At 38.3% G+C, this 23,196-nt stretch overlaps 2 protein-coding genes across 2 annotated transcripts in view; one reads left to right on the forward strand and one right to left on the reverse strand.

Annotated features, from left to right (window-relative positions):
- The window catches only part of mmel1 (membrane metallo-endopeptidase-like 1), a 20,363-nt gene extending 7,367 nt beyond the window's left edge, over window positions 1-12,996 (forward strand). The window contains exons 2-24 of the mRNA XM_035662740.1: window positions 76-252; window positions 737-781; window positions 1,119-1,178; window positions 1,334-1,495; window positions 1,592-1,672; window positions 2,349-2,444; window positions 2,949-3,067; window positions 3,861-3,926; window positions 4,222-4,356; window positions 4,651-4,740; window positions 5,328-5,464; window positions 5,558-5,651; window positions 5,741-5,869; window positions 6,186-6,284; window positions 6,377-6,460; window positions 6,545-6,648; window positions 7,065-7,123; window positions 7,233-7,352; window positions 7,547-7,680; window positions 7,822-7,887; window positions 8,006-8,101; window positions 8,662-8,738; window positions 9,968-12,996. Of these exons, the coding sequence (XP_035518633.1) occupies window positions 96-252; window positions 737-781; window positions 1,119-1,178; window positions 1,334-1,495; window positions 1,592-1,672; window positions 2,349-2,444; window positions 2,949-3,067; window positions 3,861-3,926; window positions 4,222-4,356; window positions 4,651-4,740; window positions 5,328-5,464; window positions 5,558-5,651; window positions 5,741-5,869; window positions 6,186-6,284; window positions 6,377-6,460; window positions 6,545-6,648; window positions 7,065-7,123; window positions 7,233-7,352; window positions 7,547-7,680; window positions 7,822-7,887; window positions 8,006-8,101; window positions 8,662-8,738; window positions 9,968-10,067 (2,310 nt within the window). The 5' untranslated portion in view covers window positions 76-95 and the 3' untranslated portion in view covers window positions 10,068-12,996. The remainder of the gene's footprint in view (window positions 1-75; window positions 253-736; window positions 782-1,118; window positions 1,179-1,333; window positions 1,496-1,591; window positions 1,673-2,348; window positions 2,445-2,948; window positions 3,068-3,860; window positions 3,927-4,221; window positions 4,357-4,650; window positions 4,741-5,327; window positions 5,465-5,557; window positions 5,652-5,740; window positions 5,870-6,185; window positions 6,285-6,376; window positions 6,461-6,544; window positions 6,649-7,064; window positions 7,124-7,232; window positions 7,353-7,546; window positions 7,681-7,821; window positions 7,888-8,005; window positions 8,102-8,661; window positions 8,739-9,967) is intronic.
- Window positions 12,997-14,135: 1,139 nt separating this feature from the next.
- Window positions 14,136-21,042, reverse strand: prxl2b (peroxiredoxin like 2B). The gene is made up of 7 exons (XM_035662108.1): window positions 20,825-21,042; window positions 20,178-20,382; window positions 19,448-19,499; window positions 19,005-19,068; window positions 18,800-18,875; window positions 17,597-17,715; window positions 14,136-14,457 (listed from the first exon to the last, which is right to left on the reverse strand). The coding sequence occupies exons 1-7, from the start codon at window positions 20,885-20,887 to the stop codon at window positions 14,431-14,433; spliced, it is 606 nt and encodes a 201-aa protein (XP_035518001.1). The 5' UTR covers window positions 20,888-21,042; the 3' UTR covers window positions 14,136-14,430.
- Window positions 21,043-23,196: the final 2,154 nt, after the last annotated feature.

The following is a 23,196-nucleotide window of genomic DNA, read 5'->3' on the forward strand; positions in this document are numbered from 1 at the left end:
CACACACACATAAACACTCACACTGGTAGCTCTCTGCCTGGACCATCCCACACTCCAACGGTGTCTTTCCCACAGAGCCGGCAGTCAGGAGGAATATGGGCAAATCCGAAAGCCAAATGGATATCATGGAGAAATCAAGTAAACCTGGAAAGCGCCGTTGGACTGTTGCAGAAATTGGTCTGTCTGTGCTGCTGCTGTTGGTCAGCTGCGCCTTGGCCGGGCTGGTAGTCCTCTACACATCGGTTGTGAAAGGTAATGGCTCTATCAGGCTCACTGTGGAAAGATCCAGATAGTACAGATGGCAGCAGTAATGACAAGTGTCTCCCTGCTCTGTTTTTGTGTGACTGCAAGTTGGCGTTGACACAGGAAATGATCATGACCCTAGAAATGCTCTCAGATATGACCATGACATGCTTTATGCAATATTGATGCACACAGTTAACTTTGTTTAGGTATTTTTAAAGGTTAATATCATAATACTGTATCATATATAAACTACCTACACATATGCAGGCCTAACCCTTAAGTAGGGCAACTCCAGGCTCTTTTTTTGAGAATAGATTATCTTTTGTAGACTTGCACACACAAATACAACACTGCATAAGACTTGATTGTATTTCCCCTTTACTAAATGTTACCAGTTGATAATTAAAAGCCATTACCATTATAATTTAGAATAAAATCATCCTGACTGTGTCTAATGTTATCCGATATCTGTTTCTTACAATCAATTCAGAACAATCTCAGAGATCCAGTGTGTCAAGGAGCTCAACAGTTGAAGGTGAGTGTCGTCACTTTGAGCTTCTCAACTGATACCCTGTGGGTTAAGTGGGCATGTGTCATATTGGAGCCTGCACCTCTGATAGTCACTGTAGTGCTGTAATTCATTTTACTGCCTGATCAGCAGTGCCACACAAAAGTGAAACAACAGAGTCACTGCTGACATAGACATTGCCCGACACACGCACAAACAAACACACAAACACTCACACACACAGACTATTGGATAGATCTAGGCTGTTTAAAATGAACTCTTTATTTCATACAACTTCCTCCTTTTTTTCAGCCAGGGTGTAATTAGTCAAATTTCTCATAAATGTTGACACTGATTTTTCCAGGCCAGCTGTTTCGCTCGAATGTCGACAGTGTGTGCACAACTGCAGACTGTGTTACTGCAGGTGAGAGGAATTGTTTTTTCTCTGCTCTCCTGCTGTTTAATTTTGCAAACAAAGCCAACCCCCTGCAAAAAAAGCTGTTTTCTGACCACATGTGACTCTTAACCATCCTGTCCCTCTGCCTTCTCTTTCCCCTCTTGTCTCTGTGACACTTACAGCCGCTCGACTCCTGCAGAACATGGATAAGTCTGTGAAGCCTTGTGATAATTTCTATCAGTACGCCTGCGGGGGTTGGCTGGAGCGACATGTCATCCCAGAGACGAGCTCCCGTCACAGCGTCTTTGACATTCTGAGGGACAAGCTGGAGATTGTCCTCAAAGGTCAGCTTAATCCTCAGTGGTCAGTGGGCTGCAGCATTTGGAGCCATGCGTGGGTTTCATTCAGATGAAATGTCTGCATGTGTTTTGTTGTTGCAGGTGTTCTTGAGATGGAAAATGAACAAGACAGAGATGCCATCAGGAAGGCCAAAATCCTTTACAATTCCTGCATGAATGAGAGTAAGGCCCTCTTTATGCTCTCTGAAAATGGGTATTTTATTTCTAAAAGAAGGCAAGAAAACATAAAGCCTGTTGACAAAAACTGTTTCTGTTTCTGGAAGTGTCAGATGATCTTCCTCAGACAGGGTTTTTGCAGGGTTCAAGTTCAATTTAAGACTTTTAAAGATCTTTTTAATACCAGATAGAATTCAATTCCAAAGTCTGATGGAAAACCAGTAGAGATTATTATATCACAAGCTTTCAGTACTTACGAGCAGTATGAAACAATAATTTCTAATGATATAATTAATTGAATGAATAAACCTTGAACATACGTAAGCAGCATAAAATGGATGGATTGATTAATCAATTTAAAATGATTAATTCATTCAAGTTTTTGGTAAAATAGACACTTGCCCATTATAAGACAGTGAGGTTTCTAACTATTGTAGCCAGCAGTAGTAACATGTTCAAATTTCCATTTATTCTGAACCCATTAAGGACTTCTCATCCATGCTGGCTTAAAAGTAGAGATTCATTCTTAAGGTGAGATTGTTTTATTCAACTGCTGTTTCCAAAGTAATAAAAATGAACTTCCTCAATCTCAATAATCCATGTTGGTTGACAGAATGAACAGTAGAGAGACTACAGTGTTGTTTTCATATGTTATAAGTTGCTGTATTTATTTTACCTGCAGGCCTCATAGAGCAGCGTGACTCCCAGCCCCTCCTGAGGCTCATTGACAGTATCGGAGACTGGCCGGTGGCGTCAGATGACTGGAACACCACTTCAGGTAGAAATACCCTGAATCACACTCTGATTAATGTTTAGTTTGTTCTGTACAAATGTGCACATGCAGTACATACACACTCACGGTCTAACTCAAATACATGTGCTCACACGGAGCCCGTGTAGCTATATTTGTTCTCAGTGAATTGCTGAGTACGAGCTTTGTTGGCGGGATCAAGAGGCCGGCCGAGGCTCTTCAGCTGAGCAGTCAGGTGTGGAGTTTGGAAGTGTGATGAGTGGGCAGAAGAGCAGTCCTCACTCAGGACTGTGAAGGATGCTTTAAATAGTCTACTCCGCTCTTCCCCAAGCTCCTGGCACTTGCCACTTTAATTAAATGTAATCATGGACGGTGGCTCAAACTGAATTAACCACACATAGCTACATCTGCACACTCAGATTTACAGAGAGCCCAGAGGGAGAGAAGGGGCCTGATTTTTACAGCCTGTTACATTGAACAGTTCTTTACAGAGAGACAATTAAGTGCCAGTTTTTTTTCCTTTTAATGCAGAGGATGCATGGAGCCTTGAGGACACACTGGCAACGCTTACTGCTCGTTTCCACAAGAAGGTTCTGCTGGACATGTACGTGTGGACGGACGACCGTGACTCTCGGCGCCACATAATTTATGTAAGATCACTGTGTATTTGACAGTAATAAAGATAATTACATATTTCAGCCATTATGTCATTATACAGTCATTATAGATAAGACTTGTGTAATACTATATTTTTATTAATGTCAATAAATCCCATAAAAAGACCCTGTCTGTGGCACTACTTCTACTAAAGATGTAAATCTTTAAAAAGGGGTAACAAATAATATAGTTTTAATATAGTTTCATTTTCATAAAAAGCTAAATAATTTCCAACTAGCAGTAGCAGTAGTCTTTAGCAAAAATCTCTCAAATAAGAATAAATAATGTAATTGTTAGGAAATATCTTCAGCAGCAGATACATACACATTTGGTGTGTTTGGGAGTTTTTAGGACTGTGTATGTGTACTCCATATAAACTACAGTGCCCATGTTCATTGTAATAATAATAAACCTTATTAATATAGAACCTTTCAAAATCGGGTATACAAAGTATGCCTTTTTTCGTGGCCACTGTAGGTTCTCCTTCACGCTTGGAAACGGAGGTTAAAGTGAGGGAGTGTGTTTTAAATTGTTTTTGGAGAACAGTGGAGGAATAGGCTAACATAGTTCTCATTTCCAGGTCATTAAATACACACATCAGCAGTGTTCAGTTAGTTCCAATCTGAAACTTCACCGCTAGATGCCACTAAATCCTACACACTGGATTAACTGCATTGACACTGGATTATTTAATTATAATGTTGAAAACCTCACCTAAATATAAATATTATAAAAAGATTATGGACATGCAAAGATGATTAATTGCTATTCTTATATTCTGGTTAGATTGATCAACCGGGACTTGGAATGCCATCAAGAGATTATTACTTCAATGATGGAAACTACAAAAAGGTGAGGCCTTAAAGGATGAAGGAAGATTGAGAAGGTTTTATGATGTGTTCTTAGATTTCTGCCTCCACCACAGTACAGTGGAAATGAATGGTGTTTTGTTTATGGCGTTAACAACTTTAAAAAATTATACTTTATCTCTTTACAGAAATGTCACACTTTCTTTCTACTACCCAAATAAGTTTGTTTGTAAATATAATTTAAATTGAGTGGTACAAATCTATAATTCCATCCACCTCCCTTGTTCTGTCACAACCTTAATTGTGTTGAAGATTTATAGCTTGTGACTGTACCATAGGTTCGGGAGGCATACCTTCATTTCATGGTTTCTATTGCGAAGATAACCCGAGAGGACAGGAACTTGACTCAGGATGATGACCATGTGTGGGAGGAAATGATGCAAGTGCTGGAGCTGGAGACAGACATCGCCAATGTGAGTGCCAGCCACAACAGGAAATGGAATTGTGGGACGAAGGCTAAGGAAAATGAATAATGACAAGATGAAAAATGAGTACCTCCTCTCTGCTTCCAGTAAATGAGAGAACCAGGCTACATTTAGTGTAGTCATAGGCGATCAGCCAAGCTTTTAACCTGTTTTTTTCTTTTTTGTTCGTGCCTGTCAAGAGCATGACGAATGAGACTTTGCTGATGAAAGGAGAGCAAAATGTGAATATATATAACCAAACATCCGTTTATATAAGGATTTTCTCTTCCTGTTGCTGGACAGGCCACATCACCAGCAGAAGAGCGCCAAGATGTCACTGTTCTCTACAATAAGATGAAACTTGGAGAGCTGCACAGCACATTCAGCTTTAATGTATGTGTGATTTCACTTCTTTCTTGTGTGTACAGAAAGTGCAACAGGCCACTGATTTAAATAACTTAATTACTATTTATTTGACAGTCTGAGTGGAGAAACTATCATGGGCATGTTTCCACTTATTAAACAAGTACTACTGAGGTGTCTTTAACCAGGGTTAGGGTTAGCTGACAGCTTGGTAGTGAACTATACTGTAAGGCAATAATGTAAAATTGTTATACTATGGTACTAATTTCTGATTAGCTGCCACTTTCAATATTACAAAAGGAATCATTAAACATTTTGGAAAATACACTTAGATTCATTTTCTTTCTGAGAGTTAAAAGATTGATACTAATCTCATCTTTGCAGTAAATATGAAACTAACTGGTTTTTACAGCTAGCTTGACTAAAATTTAAAAGTGGATGAAGGTGTGAGCACATTTCTTACAGCCTGTGTAAGTGGTCATTCTATACTGTGAGTGTGAGAATAATGGACCCTGCAGAGGAAACACCAATGATAATGAATGAGTTAATGATATTTTAACAATATTCAGTAAAACTAAACAAACATAAAAATATATCTCTTACCTTTTGTTTTCCAGGGTTTTAACTGGACACGATTTATCCAAGGTGTGCTCTCCAGTGTGTCCATTAAGGTCCAGCTAGAGGAGGAGGTGGTGGTGTACAGCTCTCCCTACCTTGAGAAGATGAATGATGTTCTCTCCAGACACAGTGTCAGGTCAGTCCAAGCAAACAGGAGTCTATGAAAAATGATTACAGAGTATCTATAATTCAGCACAACAATTAAACAAAAACAAATGTATGTTTACAGAACTATACAGAACTACCTCACCTGGCAGCTAATCATTGACAGAGTTAATAGCTTGAGTCGCCGTTTCAAAGATGCCAGAGCCCGTTACAGGAAGGTGAGTGAGGATGACGTAACAGAACTGCACATATTAACATGACCTTGTTAAAAAACTACATTACAGTGTGTGTCTGTCTGTGTGGTCAGACTCTGTATGGAACCACTGTGGAGGATGCTTGGTGGCGAGAATGTGTCCGTTATGTCCAGAGCAGCATGGAGAACGCAGTTGGAGCTCTGTATGTGCGTGAGACCTTTGCTGGAGAAAGCAAACAAATGGTAAGTCCTGTTTTTCTGTGAACTCTTCTGAACATAACAGAAACATCTGATTCCTTAGACCATGAAAATCAGTTACTACACCAGTTTATTTAAAACAATAAATGCCAGCTTTAACTGTCACATGCTGCATTGTTGGTAGAAACCCATGTAACTATGTGTATTCAAGTCTCAAAAATCAAGAAAATAGATTCAGAACAACTGAAAAAGTGATGGACATCACATCTTCACAGCGCACATTTTGTGTGTGCCATGAATCTATTTTATATACAAAATGTAGCATGTGTTACCCGAGAGTAAGTGATTGCACCGTTCACAGGTCAGTGACCTCATCGGTAAGATCCAGAAAGCATATGTGGAAACATTAGAGGAGTTGAGCTGGATGGATGCTCCCTCGAAGGAGAAGGCAAGAGAGAAGGTAAAGTACATATGGCCAGGCTAAGGAAATAAGAGTGTATCTCCTTTAGGTGTTAGGTATTATCATTAAAGATCGTTCTGCATCTTATGTAGGCCATGGCAATCAAGGAGCATATTGGCTACCCAGATCATATCCTGCAGGAAACCAACCAGAAGCTCGACCAAGAGTACGCTCATGTAAGTAAGATTCAATTTATCTCCAAGCCACATTGTAAATAACTGACAGCTGCACTTGTCACTAATCAATGATTCTATTTCCAGCTTAATTTTAGCGAAGAACACTACTTTGAGAACATCCTCGAAAACCTCAAGTCTGAAGCGCACAAGAGTCTGAAGAAGCTCAGAGAGCCAGTTGACCCGGACTTGTAAGCTGTTGATACATCTGACAGTACAAGCTGTTTTTTTATAGTAAAACACAAGCTCTTGTGCTCAGGCGGTGCATGCCATAAAACGTCATCAAGGGTAACAACACAAACCCATCTTTTAAATTAGGTTGATTACACAAAAATCAGTCATACATTTTTGCTCCCTCTTTCTGTTTCCCAGATAGTAAACAGGGAATGGACATGGCGCATTGAACATTTTTGAACATTTAGATAAAAAGACGCTCCCTGTCCTCCTCAAGTCATTCTCAAAGAGCTTAAAAGAGAGCTTAAAAAGGAAGGCTTAAATATTGGTGATGCAAAATATGGTCTGTGCATGGATTTTACAGTATTGTATCTAACTAAAATTGCATTTTCTTTTGTAATCAATTATAAACCCTTTACCAATCCCTCCTCAGGTGGATCATTGGTGCTGCTGTAGTGAATGCATTCTACTCGCCCAACAGAAACCAGATAGGTGAGAGCTTTAGGAGAATCAACATGGACACCAGCAATAGATGTTTTGCTCCTCACTGTAATCCTGTTTACTTATTTTGTTTTCATTCCCGGTGTTTTTGTCTGTTCAGTGTTTCCAGCAGGAATCCTGCAGCCGCCTTTCTTCAGTAAACAGCAGCACCAGGCTCTTAACTTTGGTGGAATAGGAATGGTTATCGGACATGAGATCACACATGGATTTGATGACAATGGTGAGACAGGAGTGATTCATCATGGAGATTTTGGGAAGCCCAAACCGACAAATGCAGTTTATCATTCATTGTCATTTAATAATAATAATAATAATAATGAGAATGTATTTTAAGTTCGACAGTTGACTGTAACAGGTTACATGCATCGTGTTTTGTAAACAGTACTTTACTCAATGCATTTTGTTTCCTTGCAGGGCGTAATTTTGACAAGGATGGTAATATGCTAAACTGGTGGAGTAATTACTCTGCAGAGCATTTTAAAGAGCAGTCACAGTGCATGGTGCAACAATATGGCAACTTCAACTGGAAGCTAGCAGGTGGACAAAACGTAAGCATCCAGTGGCGTGTATGAAATGAGACGTTTTGTCTTGGTTGTAATCCCTGTCAGAGTAAACCCTGTATTAGCTGACCACCAGAATGAGTGTTTTCACGTTGGTGTGTGTTCACGGTTTTGTCTGTGTGTCTCCAGGTCAGTGGAATCAGCACTTTGGGGGAGAACATTGCAGACAACGGAGGGGTTCGTCAAGCATATAAGGTTGGATGTTAGCTGCAAAAGTACCACATGTCACTATTTCACCAGCAATAATAGACTCCTAAACTTTCTGCACATCTGAAACCTTCTTTTAAGTGTGTGTGTGTGTGTTTGGTTACAGGCTTATCTAAAGTGGGTGAAGATGGTGGGGGAAGAGCCTCGTCTACCTGGTCTAGACATGAACCACAAGCAACTTTTCTTTCTTAATTTTGCCCAAGTAAGTAAGAATAATGAGAGGACATGTTATTTCTGAATGTATTATTACAGCAGACAGAGGCCAGACAATAATTTCTCCATCTGGAGTCAAGAGCCAAAAGCCTGTGAGTTGCATTTTCAGTGGTTGGCGCTGAGAAGTAAACACTGGGACAAAGGGAGAGGGTCAGGGGGTGAGACGCTGAAGCAATCCCAGAACAAATCAGCGTTCAGCTACGCTCATAGGGGATGAGAAGAGCTGCCAAAGTAAAGAGCATCTCTGTGCCAGGGAATGTAGGCACAAGCAGAAAACTGTCATTGATAATAAAACAGGTCAAACACCGGTTACATTTAATTTTCATGAGCCAAATTGCTCTCCACTGAGAGTCTGGATTTGGCTCCTAATGAAAAGTGCTGTAAATATATAGAATGAACAGAAGCTACATTTGTGATAAAATATTAATTTTGTAGTTTGTAAAATTGATTTTTAATGGTGTCCGTCTGCAGAGGCCTTCTTTTAGCTCCTAACGACTGCTTTTAAAACTAGATTACTATCTACTCACATAATCAGTTTTTTTTCTCTAGGTGTGGTGTGGTGCTTATCGACCAGAGTATGCCAGCCAGTCCATCAAGACTGACTCACACAGTCCCTTAGAATACAGGTAAGGAGCTTTAGAATGCTCAGATAAATATTTCAGAACCAATAAGAATATTTGAGGTACTTTGATTAATTTAATTACTGATTAAACTACCACTCCATACATTGTCTGACATTATTAAATAGATACATCAAATAAAAAATAAGTAAGATAAGTTTCAAAATACGATCCAGATCCAGTTTTTTGAACATCTTTTGTTATTTAATTAATTTAACTTAAAGAGTCTACAATTCATATTTTTATATTAACAGTGAACCACATAACTGTATGTGAAGAATCCCTCACCTCTACAGAATGACTTAGTGTCTTTTAGCTCTGCTAAGGAGGTTATGTTTTCGGCGCTGTTTGACTGTTTGTCTGTCAGTAGGATTACGGAAAAACTTGCCTGGCCTGATTTTCATGAAACTTAGAACTTAGAAAGAAGTGGATCCAAATCACTGAGCAGATACCTGAATTAATTTTCACTCTCATTAACATTGGAAGATGGATCAGTTGTTAGAAATGTTGTAATTAAAGGGGACGATGTGCAGATTTGCATATAGAAGACAGCACTATTAGAGGTCTGCGCTCTACAAGTGCCTTTCTAATTATTATTATTATTTTCGGTTCTGAAACTTCACTGTTTTGGTTCAGTCAGAAATTTTTCTCATAAGTTGGTGGAGAACAAAGAGACCAACCAGAGCTAAAAAGAGAGTGAGTATTAGACTTACATTGACAAGGTGGCCAGAAATGTGACTTTAAATTTATATTTTTGATCCATAACTGCCAGATATGTAAATAAGCAACTGCTTCCTAACAAGTTCCCATATCAACTTAAAAGGTGACGGTGTTGTATACAGCTAGTTTCTTCTGCCTCCAAAGTGTCCAACGAAAAATAATGTTTTGTCAGCTTTAATTATTGTCTTATACTAATTGTAATTTTAATTTGTTTGTCAAATTTAGTGTTTCACCTTTCCTCCAGTCTCCGCACAGCCATATACCTCAGCTCAACTTTGCCTCTTTTAAATGTAAAGATTCACCAGACTATAAATATAAGCCCAAGACTCCCACCGGAAAAGTATTTTGCTGTGCCAAAGCACAACTCATTTAAGCATTGGGATCAGTGCAGCTCATTCTGTGGTCTACGTATAAGGACTTGGAAGCTAGATTCACTACTTAGCAGTGCGCCTCTATTCATAACAGACTTTAGCTTTTAGCACCCTGATAATGTTTTGTTTTTCTTTTGTCTTTAGGGTGCTTGGATCACTCCAGAATTTTGAAGCTTTCTCAGAAGCTTTCCAGTGTCAAAAAGGCAGTCCAATGAACCCAGAGCTGAAGTGTCGTGTCTGGTAGAAAGTTTAGATATTTATTTCTTGACATGGGCAACTCAAATCAAAAGAACAAGTTGTACTTCTTAAACCCACAGAGACATTCTGCTTATTCCCATTTATTTGGGGCAGAGTGAGGACACAGATATTTGCATACACTGTAGATGTATTTAAAATGGCTGTCATCCTGGACTACACCCTAGTTTCGTATACTATAAAAAAAGAAACTTGCTTGAGTATCTTCTCAAGTTAGAAGTGTTGTCTCTGGACGAGTAGGTCCCTTGTTCTTTTTTTTGCTGTGTCCCACGACAGACGACGAGTGGGTACATAAATAAAAAGGCTACATAGAAAACTTGTGAAGATCTTGTGAAAAAGTAAAAGCTTACATGGCTGGCTTTAACCGCTTTGCCGGCCTTTCTTGAATTAATCCTTAAAAAAGAATTCTCTTGTGCAGATCTTTGTGATTTATCCATTATCATTGGCACTAAGTTGCCTTGGTGTCTTTCCTCTGATGTATTGTTTTCAAGACATTGTGCCACTTCAGAAGAAACAATAGTGAACAACTCTGGCTGAAGAGTATGAAGTAAATGAAAACTCGGGGCTTTGCTGAAGTAAGGCTACGATAGAATTAGTCACACTCGGAGAGTCTGGTCATTCACTGTTACATGAAACAAATTATCTAAAGACTTTAAGACTGTTAAATCTTTGCAGCTTTAACCTTAAATTAACATTCTGCGAGAGCTGCAGCTTTTAACATTTTTACACTTACAGAGTGGATGAATATTTAAAATTTACAAAGCTATTTAGTACTTTTTGAAGGATATTTTTTTCTAAGTTTCTTTATCAATGATTGTCGCTCAATACTCAGAAATGTATATGTCATGACAGTTTGCTGTACGAAACTATATTCCAGATGTTTTGAAAAATATTGGTGGCCTACTACTTTTTAGCTAGTGAGAAAACACCTGTTGGAGAGTGATAATGATGATAATGAACCAATGTATATCACTATATTGCTTTATTCGTTACTGCCAGGTTGAGATACAGGTAACCACAGCTGTGTTGTGTTTGAAGCTCGCTCCCTCTCACACATTCCACCTTTTACAACATTTCGAGAGGCACCCAAGTGTTCATAATGGGCTGATATATAGCTAGCAAAACTCCTCACATGTGCCATTTGTTACGTGGCGCTTACCTTTATTCAAAATTATAATGTCTGCTTGTGTAATATCTGTAAGTTTCCATTTTACTCGACATGTTGACTGATTTGTAGAAATGTTTTTTCCTTCACCACACGACCTCCTGAGAGGAGATGCGAACACACAGTGATAACAAGACTTTTAGCCTCTGGGCATAGCCAATTACATGCTATGGGGAAGGGAGAAGAAACCCCCCTCAGATACACTCACATATGGATAAGCAGCAGATGAAGTGCTTTACCCTCTGATCTCGCATTGATCAGCGCTGTGTAAGATGAAAGGATGAAGTGCGGTGTGCTGAAGCGTGGTGACCGCTGTAGCCGAACCACGAGCCCCACAGGCAGACTCACTGAAGAGTGGAGCTTGTCATTAAATAGATGGCCAGGGCCAGGACTGTTATTTTCTACCTTTATTAACAAGTAATGACAGGAGAATCAAAGCAGAACAGAACACAAGATAGAGGATGGAGGTAGTGGCTGCAGGTAGTTACCGTTTTTTGTGCCAAATGGAGCTCTCAAACACAGCAGAAAACAAACAAACACATACAGCTGGTTTTGAATGTTTTCTTGGTCACATTCAGGATGCCTTGGTAAACTGAACACGACTTTTTAGGCCAAATTGAATGTGCATATAAGCTTTACACTCTCAGTCTTCACATTTTGGCAAATACTGTTGTGTTTAGCAGGGAGAGGAAACACCAATGAAAGACTGTTTTACTCAGAAAGAAAGTGCTGCAAACGTTAGACATTTGGGGAAATAAACTTAAATAATTTGCTTCTTCTGGTAGAAATTTAACATAAGCTACAGCCAGCAGTCGGTTAGATTAGTTTAGCAAGTCTGGCTCTGTTCAACAGTGAGAAAATCGTTTAAAACTCACTCAATTAACATGTTGTATCTCAATTTGTTTAATTCATACCAAAAACAACATGTAAAATCAACAATTTGCCATCGCACAGTGGGTTTTCTGCTGGATTCTTGGCTAAGACTAGTAACTCATAGTTTTGTACAGATTAGTCAGGCAAGTTTGGTTACTTTTAATCATTTTACTTTTAGATTTAGACTAGCTTTTTACCCCTGCTTCCAGTCTTTATGCTAAGCTAACCGGCTGCAGCCTTATACTAAACAGACAGACATGAGAGTATCGAAATTCTTATCTCACTCTCACCCAGAAAGCAAAGAAAGCATATTTCTCCAAATGTCAAACTATTCCTTTAAACAACAAGGCACATTTATCATGTCTGGTTCAAAGAAATGCTGGAGGATAAATCATAAGCTACAGTGTAACATTGGGCTACCATTTGAAGGGCAACAGTTTAGACTTGTTTTGTCTGGTTTTCCTCAAAGAGTAAAACAGTTCAACACTGTAGACTGAACACAAAGGGTACATAATATACAATGTGTTATTGTAGATACTTGATGTTCTATACTGCAGTATTTACATATAAAGGATTCATATCAGGTAAGAAAGAAAGCGTACATTTCTTACCTTAGATCTAGCTTCACATTTACTTATATGGTGAAATTGTGTCGTTTTGAAATTACCAGCCAAGTACAAATACATTTTTGTTACATATAAACATGTTTCATCTGTAAACCAATCAGAGGAATTTATTTATCTACATGAATATTTATGAAATAACATTGTTGCTTTGCAAGAATTCAGACGTTAAAGATGTTTTATGAATGTTCCTGCTGCTACGTAATTATCTAGATTGCCATTAAAGTGACTGTCTCAACTGGTTCGATCTCAAGTCTCTCCTTTAAATGTGCCACTTTAATTTTATCTGTTTATATAAAAATCATGTAGGATTCTTTCTCATCGATGTGACGTCAAAAAGATCAATTGGTTCTTATGCAACATATGCATAAGCCCTAAAAGCACTCATGTTCATTTTCATGTTACAGAGTCACACTGTCACGTGTCTTCTTGTATATGAACCTAGGCTCATGTTACTTCAGTTTATAGTCATAACTGAGAATCAGGATGGCTCATTGGTTCTACAGTACTTTGTCATGCTCAATAAACACTTATTTTACTGTGCCAGCAGCTAGGTACAGTGGCATTATTAGGCTAGTTTTCAAAAGTAAAATGCCACATTTTTACAACTTGGAACTATTAAAGGACCAGCGTGTAGGATTTAGTGGCATCTTGTGGGGAAGTTGCAGATTGCAACTAACTGAACACACTGACTGTCTATATTTGTATTTCTAAGGTGTCTGTGAGAGTCACTAAAAACACTAAAGGCCTTATCTGGAGGCAGTGTTTACTGTCAAAACAAGGTGGTTCAACTTGGCAGACTCCATAGAAGAGGACCTGCTCCCTCTAAAAACTGATCATTCTAAGCTAACATGATTCTTATTTTCAGGTGGCAGGTATACACTAATGAAAACATAACTATGAATCATATATACCATTAATGCCAGTAGATCCTCCTAAATGTTCCACACTGGACCTTTAAAGCAGCGTTCAGCTTGCCCACACATATTTAGGTACATTTATAGTTCTGATAGATAGGATGTTGAGTTATGGTGGTAGGTAAGGCTCTGAACCTGGATCTGTATTACAGTTTAGGGAAATTTGTCCAAAGTTCAGAAATGCAGCACATTTTAAGTGCAAGTGACTCTGAAGTTGGTAGCTGCAGTGGATATAATCTAAAGATTAATAAAGCGAGTGGAGGGAAATATAATGGTGATGTGTAATCTTATGATGGAGGCATAAGAGTTTTGAATAATTAATGTAATAAACAAAACACTGATCTTATATTTTAGATAAGTGTTTGTCATGTAAAAACGTTTGTACACCCTCACCTTTACTGAAACTCCACTCATGCATGAAACTGCAGCCAAGTATTGTTTGTAAAGTTTTACTATATTAGATTGTTATTCATTAGAAAAAAGAATACATTTATTTTACAAACTCTGAGTTTAATACAAACTGCAAATGCAATGCAAAGTCATAAAAACTATTTAAAAAAAAACAATCATGATCAGTATAAGTGCAAGTTAATTTAAAATGTGTTAAAAGATTTGATTGAAACGATTATAAAGGAATGTCACTGTTGCAGATAATATTATATAACTGTGACACAGAAATCACAAGAATGTTGGCAGCAGTTTTATCTTCACTTTAGGATTTTACTGATATTCCACTTGTTAAATCTCCATTTCAGCTTCCCAATGTGATGGTATTCATCGTGTACAAACATCATCGTTGCACTGCAAGAGAAAGTACAAGGGTTAAACATTAAATAATGAGCAAGAGGCATGTATTTACATGGTGTTGGATGAACAAGAGGCAAATGTTATTCACACTTAAGGTTTAACAGCTTTTCTATGCAGAAAGTGTCTGACAGAACAGATGCGCTCCTATTTTAATCAATCCAAGCCGCGTATCACTCACGCTATATGCATGTGAAGCATATTTTTACACTTCAAGTCTATATTTTTCCATTTTAATGTGCGTAATCTGTGTGTTGGGTTTTGAGCGCTGCTGAAACGTGAGTGACCTACACTTAATACTGTGCCTGAACGCATCCTGTGGAGACACTGACAGAGAGCTGACGCCTCCTGTGTGGACATGCTGTAAATGCAGTTATTGGCAGTCAATCTGCTCAAACTAATCTCCCACAAATCCAGTTTTGTGAAACATATTGATATAACAGAACTATTAATCATCAACGTCAACACCTCAACACCTCAACTACAGATTAATGGTTAGAGAGGTTCATGTTCCAGGAGGGAAAAATGGCTTCTGTCGACATATAAATTACAACACAACCACAAAAACACAAATATTCCCAAACCAAGAGGAGATATTTTTACTATCCCCAACCACAAAATGGTCATAATGTATCTGCAGAGAGCTGACAAGGGTATTGATCAATATGGTGACTCAATAACAGTTTTATCTTTAACTCTAAATTAGAACAGAAACATTCTTTATCTTGTCATTTCATGAAACTCCAATTTTTGCCCCACACATTTTCTAACTCCTTAGTGATGGAGGATGATTGTGCAAGAAGAAACACTGGCCATTATTATTTCAGTTGATAGCATTGCAGTGTTTTTCTCTTTTTGCTGTGAGACATTTCAACTAGATGGAGAAAATGTTACACAGAGATATAAGTGAAGATTTTATGTGAATTGCTTGTAAGAATGATTTTGAACTGATGACATGTTTCAGAAGACCAAGAGAGAAAATGACACCACATGGCTACAATGGACTTTTAAAAGCTCTTTATCTGTGATTGGTGCTGTGCAGCTTTACCCTCCCAGATACCAAAGTAGTGAATTTAAATCTCAACTACTGGACTTCTGTAACAGTTCGTTCATAAGGGACTAAAACAAGGGAGAACATGAGTATTGTTCATGCAAAGCACATATAGTGTATAAAAAAAAGTAAAAAAGATTTTACTTTTGGTGTAACAAAACAATGAGGAAGTAAAGTCAATGTCAACAAAACACAGGGGTTAAAGCCAAATGAGTCTCTGAGCAAAATAATATTTTGACATCTCTGTTTTCTTTTGTCTGGTATGTATTCAAATTCAGAATCTGATAAAAAGGACCAAAAGTAAACCAGTCTTCATCTTCTGTTGCCAAAGTCCATTTTTGGAAACTGCCTTTGGTCTATTAATGACCCTGAGTGTTAGAGGAGAGTGGTATGCAACAGGATCGTTGTTGTTGTTGTGGTGTATGTGGAGTATGTGTTGTCTAGGCCACTGTGAAGCACAGTGTTGTTGACTTTTAACCACTTATCTGTGGCTTACTTACAGATAAGGTGAGTTGCTCTCCAATTTCTGGGATAAAACCCCATCTGCAGGCAACTTTGTCTAGACCAAGCGTTAAACATGTCTTGTTTATGGGGCCTTAGCATCATGCGCTAAAGTTGAGACACAGAGTGTTCTTCAGGGAAATCTAGTTTGAGGTTTTCCATCTCTAGACGCAGATAAGAGAAATAAACACTGTCTATCAGCTGTTTGAACAAGACGACAGTACTCGGCTTTATCCGGATCAGCAAATGACCTCACTTTGTTAACCAAGCATATCAGATAGCTTGTGACTTTCTGCCACATTTTGGCCCCGTCAGAGAAAATAAGGTCTATTCTGTTTCTGGACTGCAGCGATGACATCTGTTGGTCTTCAGACAGGTCATGGGGAAGCCTACTGTACATGTTGCAATCTGAAATAGTGAGTTTTGTGGGAAACAAGCAACAGAGTCAGGGGGCAAGTGCAGGGAAGGCCATGTGCTGGATGTCCGGGGCATGCCAAAAGCTCTGATGATCACAGGACTAAACCACTGTCGGTCTGGACTGGCAATTTGTTAGCTATGGTATAGATCAGGGACTGAGTTCTACATTGTACTTTGTATTTTATGATTATATATTGACACCACCGAACCAGAATCAACAATGTGGCTTATTTTCTGTTCTTAAAGATAGAATCTATAGTGTTTTGAGTAATAAATTGTGGTGTGCTATAAAAACATATGTTCTGTAAATATTTATATACCCCCAGAGTTTTTGCTCTTGACTTTTTATATTTATTTTATATTTGTTTTGCATTTGACATATGTTGATCCACAAAACTGTTGTGAGATTGCACCAAAGTAATGAGAAGGATTCAGACTCCAAAGCCATTCATAAGTGAATGTCACATTTCAGACTTTCTAGACTTTCTAGACTTTCAGTAGTACACCCTAAAGTCAATTGAAATCTGTTATCAAGCTCTTTTGGTTATGTGTTTTTATACTTGTTAAAGTTTGTTATACATGTTAAAGCTATTAATTCCTCCAAGATATACTTGACATTAAATTCTTTAGAGAAGTGTCGCATCGGGGTCTTTGTGAAAGATATAAGAATATATATTTCATAAATCTAGGGTAAGGCTGCCAACACTGGTTTTTCCATGTTGGATTACTTATATGATATTTGTGTAATAACGTCTCTATTTGTGTTTGCGGAGCATTTTTTAAGTACAATTAAGTACAGACTGAGATCAGTCAAGTTTAAAGGGTTTTGGGGGCCTATGACACAGACACTGACAGACCATGAAGATGGAGTAATAGGTGTGAAATTGTCTCTGAAGAGGCTACTCTGATGCGTGTGTTGCTACTGACGTAAAAAAACAGTCTGCCGAAAGAAAATGACTATTGCATGAGTCCAGTGTCCTTTAGTAAGCACAATGATAGCGTTTGTTTCAATTTTATTTCGCGCTTCACTACACAGCGTTAAAGGATCGATTTCACTCATGAGCACCAACGGAAAATTTAAAGTTGAAGAGGGGGGGTAAAGAAAATAGTGGGGGAAATGCATCAAGATGTATTGTATCCTTGTTGTGTGTTTATGGGATGTCTTACCACCGGCCTCTGTCCTGCTTTTACTGTGGCTGAGATACCCAAAGCTTTAGAAATATCCTCCAGAGGTAGGTGGTCTCCTGGTGAATCCTGGATAAAATGCAGTAGGACCTTTTCTCCACCTTTACAGAGCAAAATATATTTAGGAGGAATCGTCAAGAGAGCAGCTTATGAATTTTATGCATTACAATCAAAGACTGTTATGAATTTGCTTTGGTGAACTCATGACTCAGGCTGACAGTAATAAAATACAGCACAGATAATTTAATATTTTCACTGATTTCATATGCAGGTGTTACTGGTGACCAAAAATTGATACTATAATAATATAAATAATTCAGACAGTAAAAAAAGGTAAAGTCCTCCAAAAATTAGCTTAAAATGAACTTCTATTTAATAACTTTGGCTAAATTGCTTCCTAAAACATTATTCATGCCCGAACCTCATTTAACTGTGTAGGTGCTCAAAGACTAATTCTGGGAGAGCTCAGAGCTCTATATCCAAAAAGGTATTCGGGTGGAGCCAAGGGTTTCAAATGGAGGAGTCAGGCAGGACAGAATGACCTGTAATCTACTTCCTCCAGCTGATTCCTTTCCACGAGAACAAGCTGCCACACTATAAAAGACAGAATCAGCATGCTAACAGAAAGAGTCAGTCCGTCTGAAATACATTCTGGAATGTGTTTTTTTTTTCCGGACAAAATAACAGAGGAGAGAGCGGGGGGGATGACTGCATCAAACTGTATTTACCTGCTTAAATGTCTTTTTATGTGCCGTCTTTAGAGCCTTTTCTGACATTCACAAATCATAGTGCCAAGTCTCCCAGCAAATGATTTGCTTTCCTAATGTTGATCTGTAAATTAGGAAGGACTGTGCCTCTTCAAGATACAAGGATACAAGAAATGAAGAAGTGAGGAAAGTCAGCAACCCTGGGGAGCTCTGACATTGAGGGAGAGTGGTTTGGAGAGCTTAGTATGATGATGTGATGCAGTATTGCCCTCTAGAGGAGAAAGTGCATAAATGCATCTCTTTGACCATTTATTGACCATCATTTAACTGACTGAACAAACTGTTATCAATGCCACGCTACAAGATAATTTACATGTTGACTCCCCCCCGGTTCAGTAGGTCTTTTTTAAGACTACTTTTCTCAATTCACTTGTACACCTTCAACAAACAGAGCCTTACTAATAACCCCCTCTAGTACCTTTTGCCACAATGAGCATGCCTCCGCTCTGCAGCAGATCTCCTGAGAAGTTGCCCTGGATGCCGTCAGCTTTGGCCTGAAAGCAGCAGAAGAAACATGCAGTCAGAGGTCAGTGTGTATGTCTGGGTCTGAACAACTTTGCCCCTACTCCTGTGACCACAGGACATACGAAGTGAAGTAATCACATAACCATCTAAATATATACCTTTGCAGCTATATCTCGTACTTTCTTCCCCAAAGCAGCAGGAACCACGCTTATGGCTGTGTACCTAGAGTGTGAGATGTGAGAGGAGATAGGAGAGGAGATTAATATGAGTTTTCAAACCTAATAAAAAGTGAAAGATGCATGTTTTCCCCCACAGGACACAGAGATGTATTTGTCCAACAGTCCAAAATGCAAAGATATTAAGTTTACTATAATATTAGTCAAGGAAAAGCAGCAGCTAAAATGACTATAACAATCAAATTAGCTTCTCAATAATTTTCTATTGTTCAACTAATCAATTAATCAACTAACCGCTGAAGCTCCAAAGTATATAATTAAGGTTAAGACTAATCATCTTTGACAAATGGAAGCTATTCATATCAGGATCAAAGTGTCATTCATAAAAAAATCAGCTTTAAGGGAATGGGGTTTTACTGTATCACCTTTTGAAGCCCAAATCCTTGTAGGTTTTCTTTGTTTCATCAACATAAAGAGCTGAAAGAGAAGATGATTGATGATGGACTCAATATGCATGTCTGAATCACACAGGTATACATTCAACTTCCCTGTTACATAAGTGACAATGCAGCTAAGTGAAGAAAATAATTGTGCAACTTAATTTTCCTTCCAGTCTAACATAGATCTGCTTATTTCAAAGTTACCAAAAAAATGATTCTTATATTTGATCACATTCATAAGTGGTTGAAAATGTGATAAATATTTGAATTGTGGCCAGCTAACCGCAATCTGAACTGCACTGTCAGATCCTATTTCACTGTTGTTGTAATACTGCTCATCGAATCCATCCCAATTGGGAGGGTGCCTCCATTTAAACAAAACCAGGAAGGAAAATATTTAATTTATTTGACTATTAATCCAATCAAAGAATTTAAGTATTTTCCCCAAAACAGGTGTTTGATTTAAAAAATAAAATAAATCTTTGGTCTTTTGTGCAACTGGATGGTTTTCTATCATAAAATGTTGTCAGAAAACTGATAGGCCTGTAGTGTAAATATAGTTTTAGGGGACCAGATTTAAGACCAGTTCTACCTTATGTGTCAATATTGTGTTTTCTAGAACAGTTAAAGCACCACATATTTTGCTGCTGTGTGAGCGCAACACAAACAAGAAAAAGACCATTGTTTGTAATACATGAGTGCAAGTACTGCTCACATCCTTTGAAAAACCCTCCTTCCTTAAACTCTGTCAGCCCGAACTCTTCTGGTCCGACGCCTGCCAGGGCCACACCGCTGGCTCTCAGGTCCGGCTCTAGTTTGCTGATCTCTGATGCCATCCATCGACACACCTGACAGCCAAACCTGCGCAGGAAGAACAAGACCACCGGCTGGTCCTGCCACAGAGACTGGAGCTCTACACTCTGAAACACACACACACACACACACACACACACACACACACACTGAGAATCACTCACAATAAAACCACAAAACAGGTGACACATAGGCAACATATGGGAAATGGGGTGTCGGCAGATTGCACTAATTTTATCCATTATCTGTGAATTCATACATCATAGATTATAACAGTGCTATGTTATGATTCACATTCACGTGTTTTCACTTGAGGCTACCAATATGTCACCCTAGAGGCGTCATTTGACATCAATTACTCCAATGCTGCGAGGTAATGGCAGGTTTAACACAGTATGTCTCAGCAGGGAACAAGTCAACCTAACAGGTTATATATATACATCTAAAGAGGGCATATTTAATTAAAAACACAAACCAACCAACCGAACAGATGTGACAAATAAGAGGAAAACTGTAGAAACTTAACAGGTTACCCAGTTTGTGACTTACCTCTCCAGTCTCAACTCTCTTCAGCAGGTTCTTCCCAACCTGAGCGAGGTCAACTTTCGCCATTTTCAGCACGGACTGTCAACTGGTAACAAAGTTACGAGAGAAGTTTAATTTGTACCGAATGAAGTCTTATAGTAATGATTGAGTAACGCCCGCACAACAGTTACAAAACAACTGCATCCTGATACGCCCACTCAACTCTGCATCCAATCAGATTCTGTTGGTGCTGAACAAACAGCCAATTACAGCGCACGGTGTGAGGATCGGAGGCGGGGCTTCGTGAGGGAAACTTTCATCAAGTGCATCTCATAACTGCAATCAATTTCTTTTTTCCTTAATACAGTAACTATTAATGTGAGTTTGCTCTTTCCTTACAGCCGATAAGCCTGCCTTACCAGTACTAACATTAACTCAAAGTGACTCAATATGGGAAATGAATCAGTTTTTCATAATGCAGGTTGCATAAGGTGTGTTATAACTGAGCTCAAAGGTAATGACATTTATTACATGGCTTTTGTTTGCTCTCTTCCATCACTGAGATTTGCTTTTTATTGCTGTTACCTTTGTCCCACCTGTCTGTGTTCTATTAACCCCTGAGACAAGCAAAGCCATTGTGTTCCGCTTTTACTCTCTTTGACAACCAGTGGACATTTAATCACTGTGCTGCACTTCAGTACAATTTTAATGGAATTAGATTTTTATCTTCTGCCACTTTGTACTATTGCATATCAGATGAAAATATTATGTAAAATCTTACTTTGAAGATCAAGACTTTAGATTTTAATTTGTATATCTGACCATTATCCAAAACAGAAATAATGTCACAAAATTGTGGCTAAAAACGTATTAAACCTGTGGTTCAGTGACAATAAATTAAATACATCAGGGCCTTAGTGGGTATCCCTCCTGTATCAAGCTGGACAACATGCGAGCCAAATCTTATTACAAGTCAATTATGTGATGAGTCTGCTATCAGAGGAAGGCCAAAACTCACTTCAGTATTTCTACAGGGACCGTTACATCCTGATACAGTTAATGAAATAAGGTATCCAGGACATTATGATGTTATTAGGCTTAACTTAATTAGGCTTATAACTTAAATGTGATATTAAATATATATAAATATAAAAAATAAATATATATATATTTATAGAAAATCTATCTAAATGTGGTGTCTATTTACAAATATATTAATACAACACAAGCAAAGCCCAGAAACTTCAACAAAAACAGTGAAGAGAAGACCTGCAGCCTCACAGCAGTCTGCCATGACATAATAATGACTGCACTCTTTTTAGGGGAGCTAGTTCCTGTATTGTGTATGCTGGCTCACTAAATGGCTCATTTGATGGTTCTGAGTCATTGTTAATGAAATTAGTTTCACTTTCTTCATCTATCTGTCTTAGACATCGTAATGCATCAAAGTCTCCTCAAGGATAATGGAAGTTTTATCTTAAGATGTATTTCATTGATCTTACATTGCTTGCACTTTTTGTGACATTCTAACTTTCATTTATTTAAGTTTAATTTTATTTATACATTAAGTCCACATAAGTCCACATAAATACACCAGAAACCTTTACAACAGTAGTCCACTGTTGTTTTATATGTTCCAGGATTTCCTGCTGATTTTGTGTAAAAAAAAAAAAGATCATAAACTGAACATTTGAATTACACAATTCATTGTTTCAGAATAGAAGCAGTAAGACATGTTTGCACACTACAGTAGCAGAAGGTGTATAATTGAACCAACAGTGGTTATGTGCCCAGGGACATAAATATAAATGAAAAACGCATGAATAATTTACACAAGTATACACATTAAACAAAAAAAGATTGCAATTTATGTAACCCCATCGCATGCAGTTTTCCCCTTTCCTGTTTAAGTAGTTTTACACATATATATTCAGCTTGTTCCACTAATTTAGTTGGCTCTATAATGTTTAGACATGTACATAATATTTAAATATTTATTTTCTTACCTATTTTTGTTCAGCTTTGTTGCCCTTGTTTCTGCTGTATTCTATCTTCCTGTAAATTGTTATTAAGACTGTGTGTAAATACAGTGAAAGACTCAGATTACTTGTATGTGTACATACTGCAGGCATTTCCCACAATAAGTGAAACAGGCCTTTAAGCTTTATAAACGTATTATCTAACAGACAACAAAGTGCTTGATCCATCGATGTATCTGCACAAAGTTAAGAGCCAGTCAGCTGACAAACCACCTACTGACTAATTCTCATGCTCTGCAGCTCAGAGGATGGATACAGTGGAGACAGATGTGTTTTGACTGTCCGCGGCGGTGCTGATGTTGCAGGGAGGGGCGTGACGTCACGGGAGAGACCGGGAGGAAGCGGCGAAGGGGGGGG

Source organism: Morone saxatilis, unplaced genomic scaffold (genome assembly GCF_004916995.1).
Source record: "Morone saxatilis isolate NCDOM2014 unplaced genomic scaffold, NCSU_SB_2.0 Contig18, whole genome shotgun sequence".
Classification (NCBI taxonomy): domain Eukaryota; kingdom Metazoa; phylum Chordata; class Actinopteri; family Moronidae; genus Morone; species Morone saxatilis.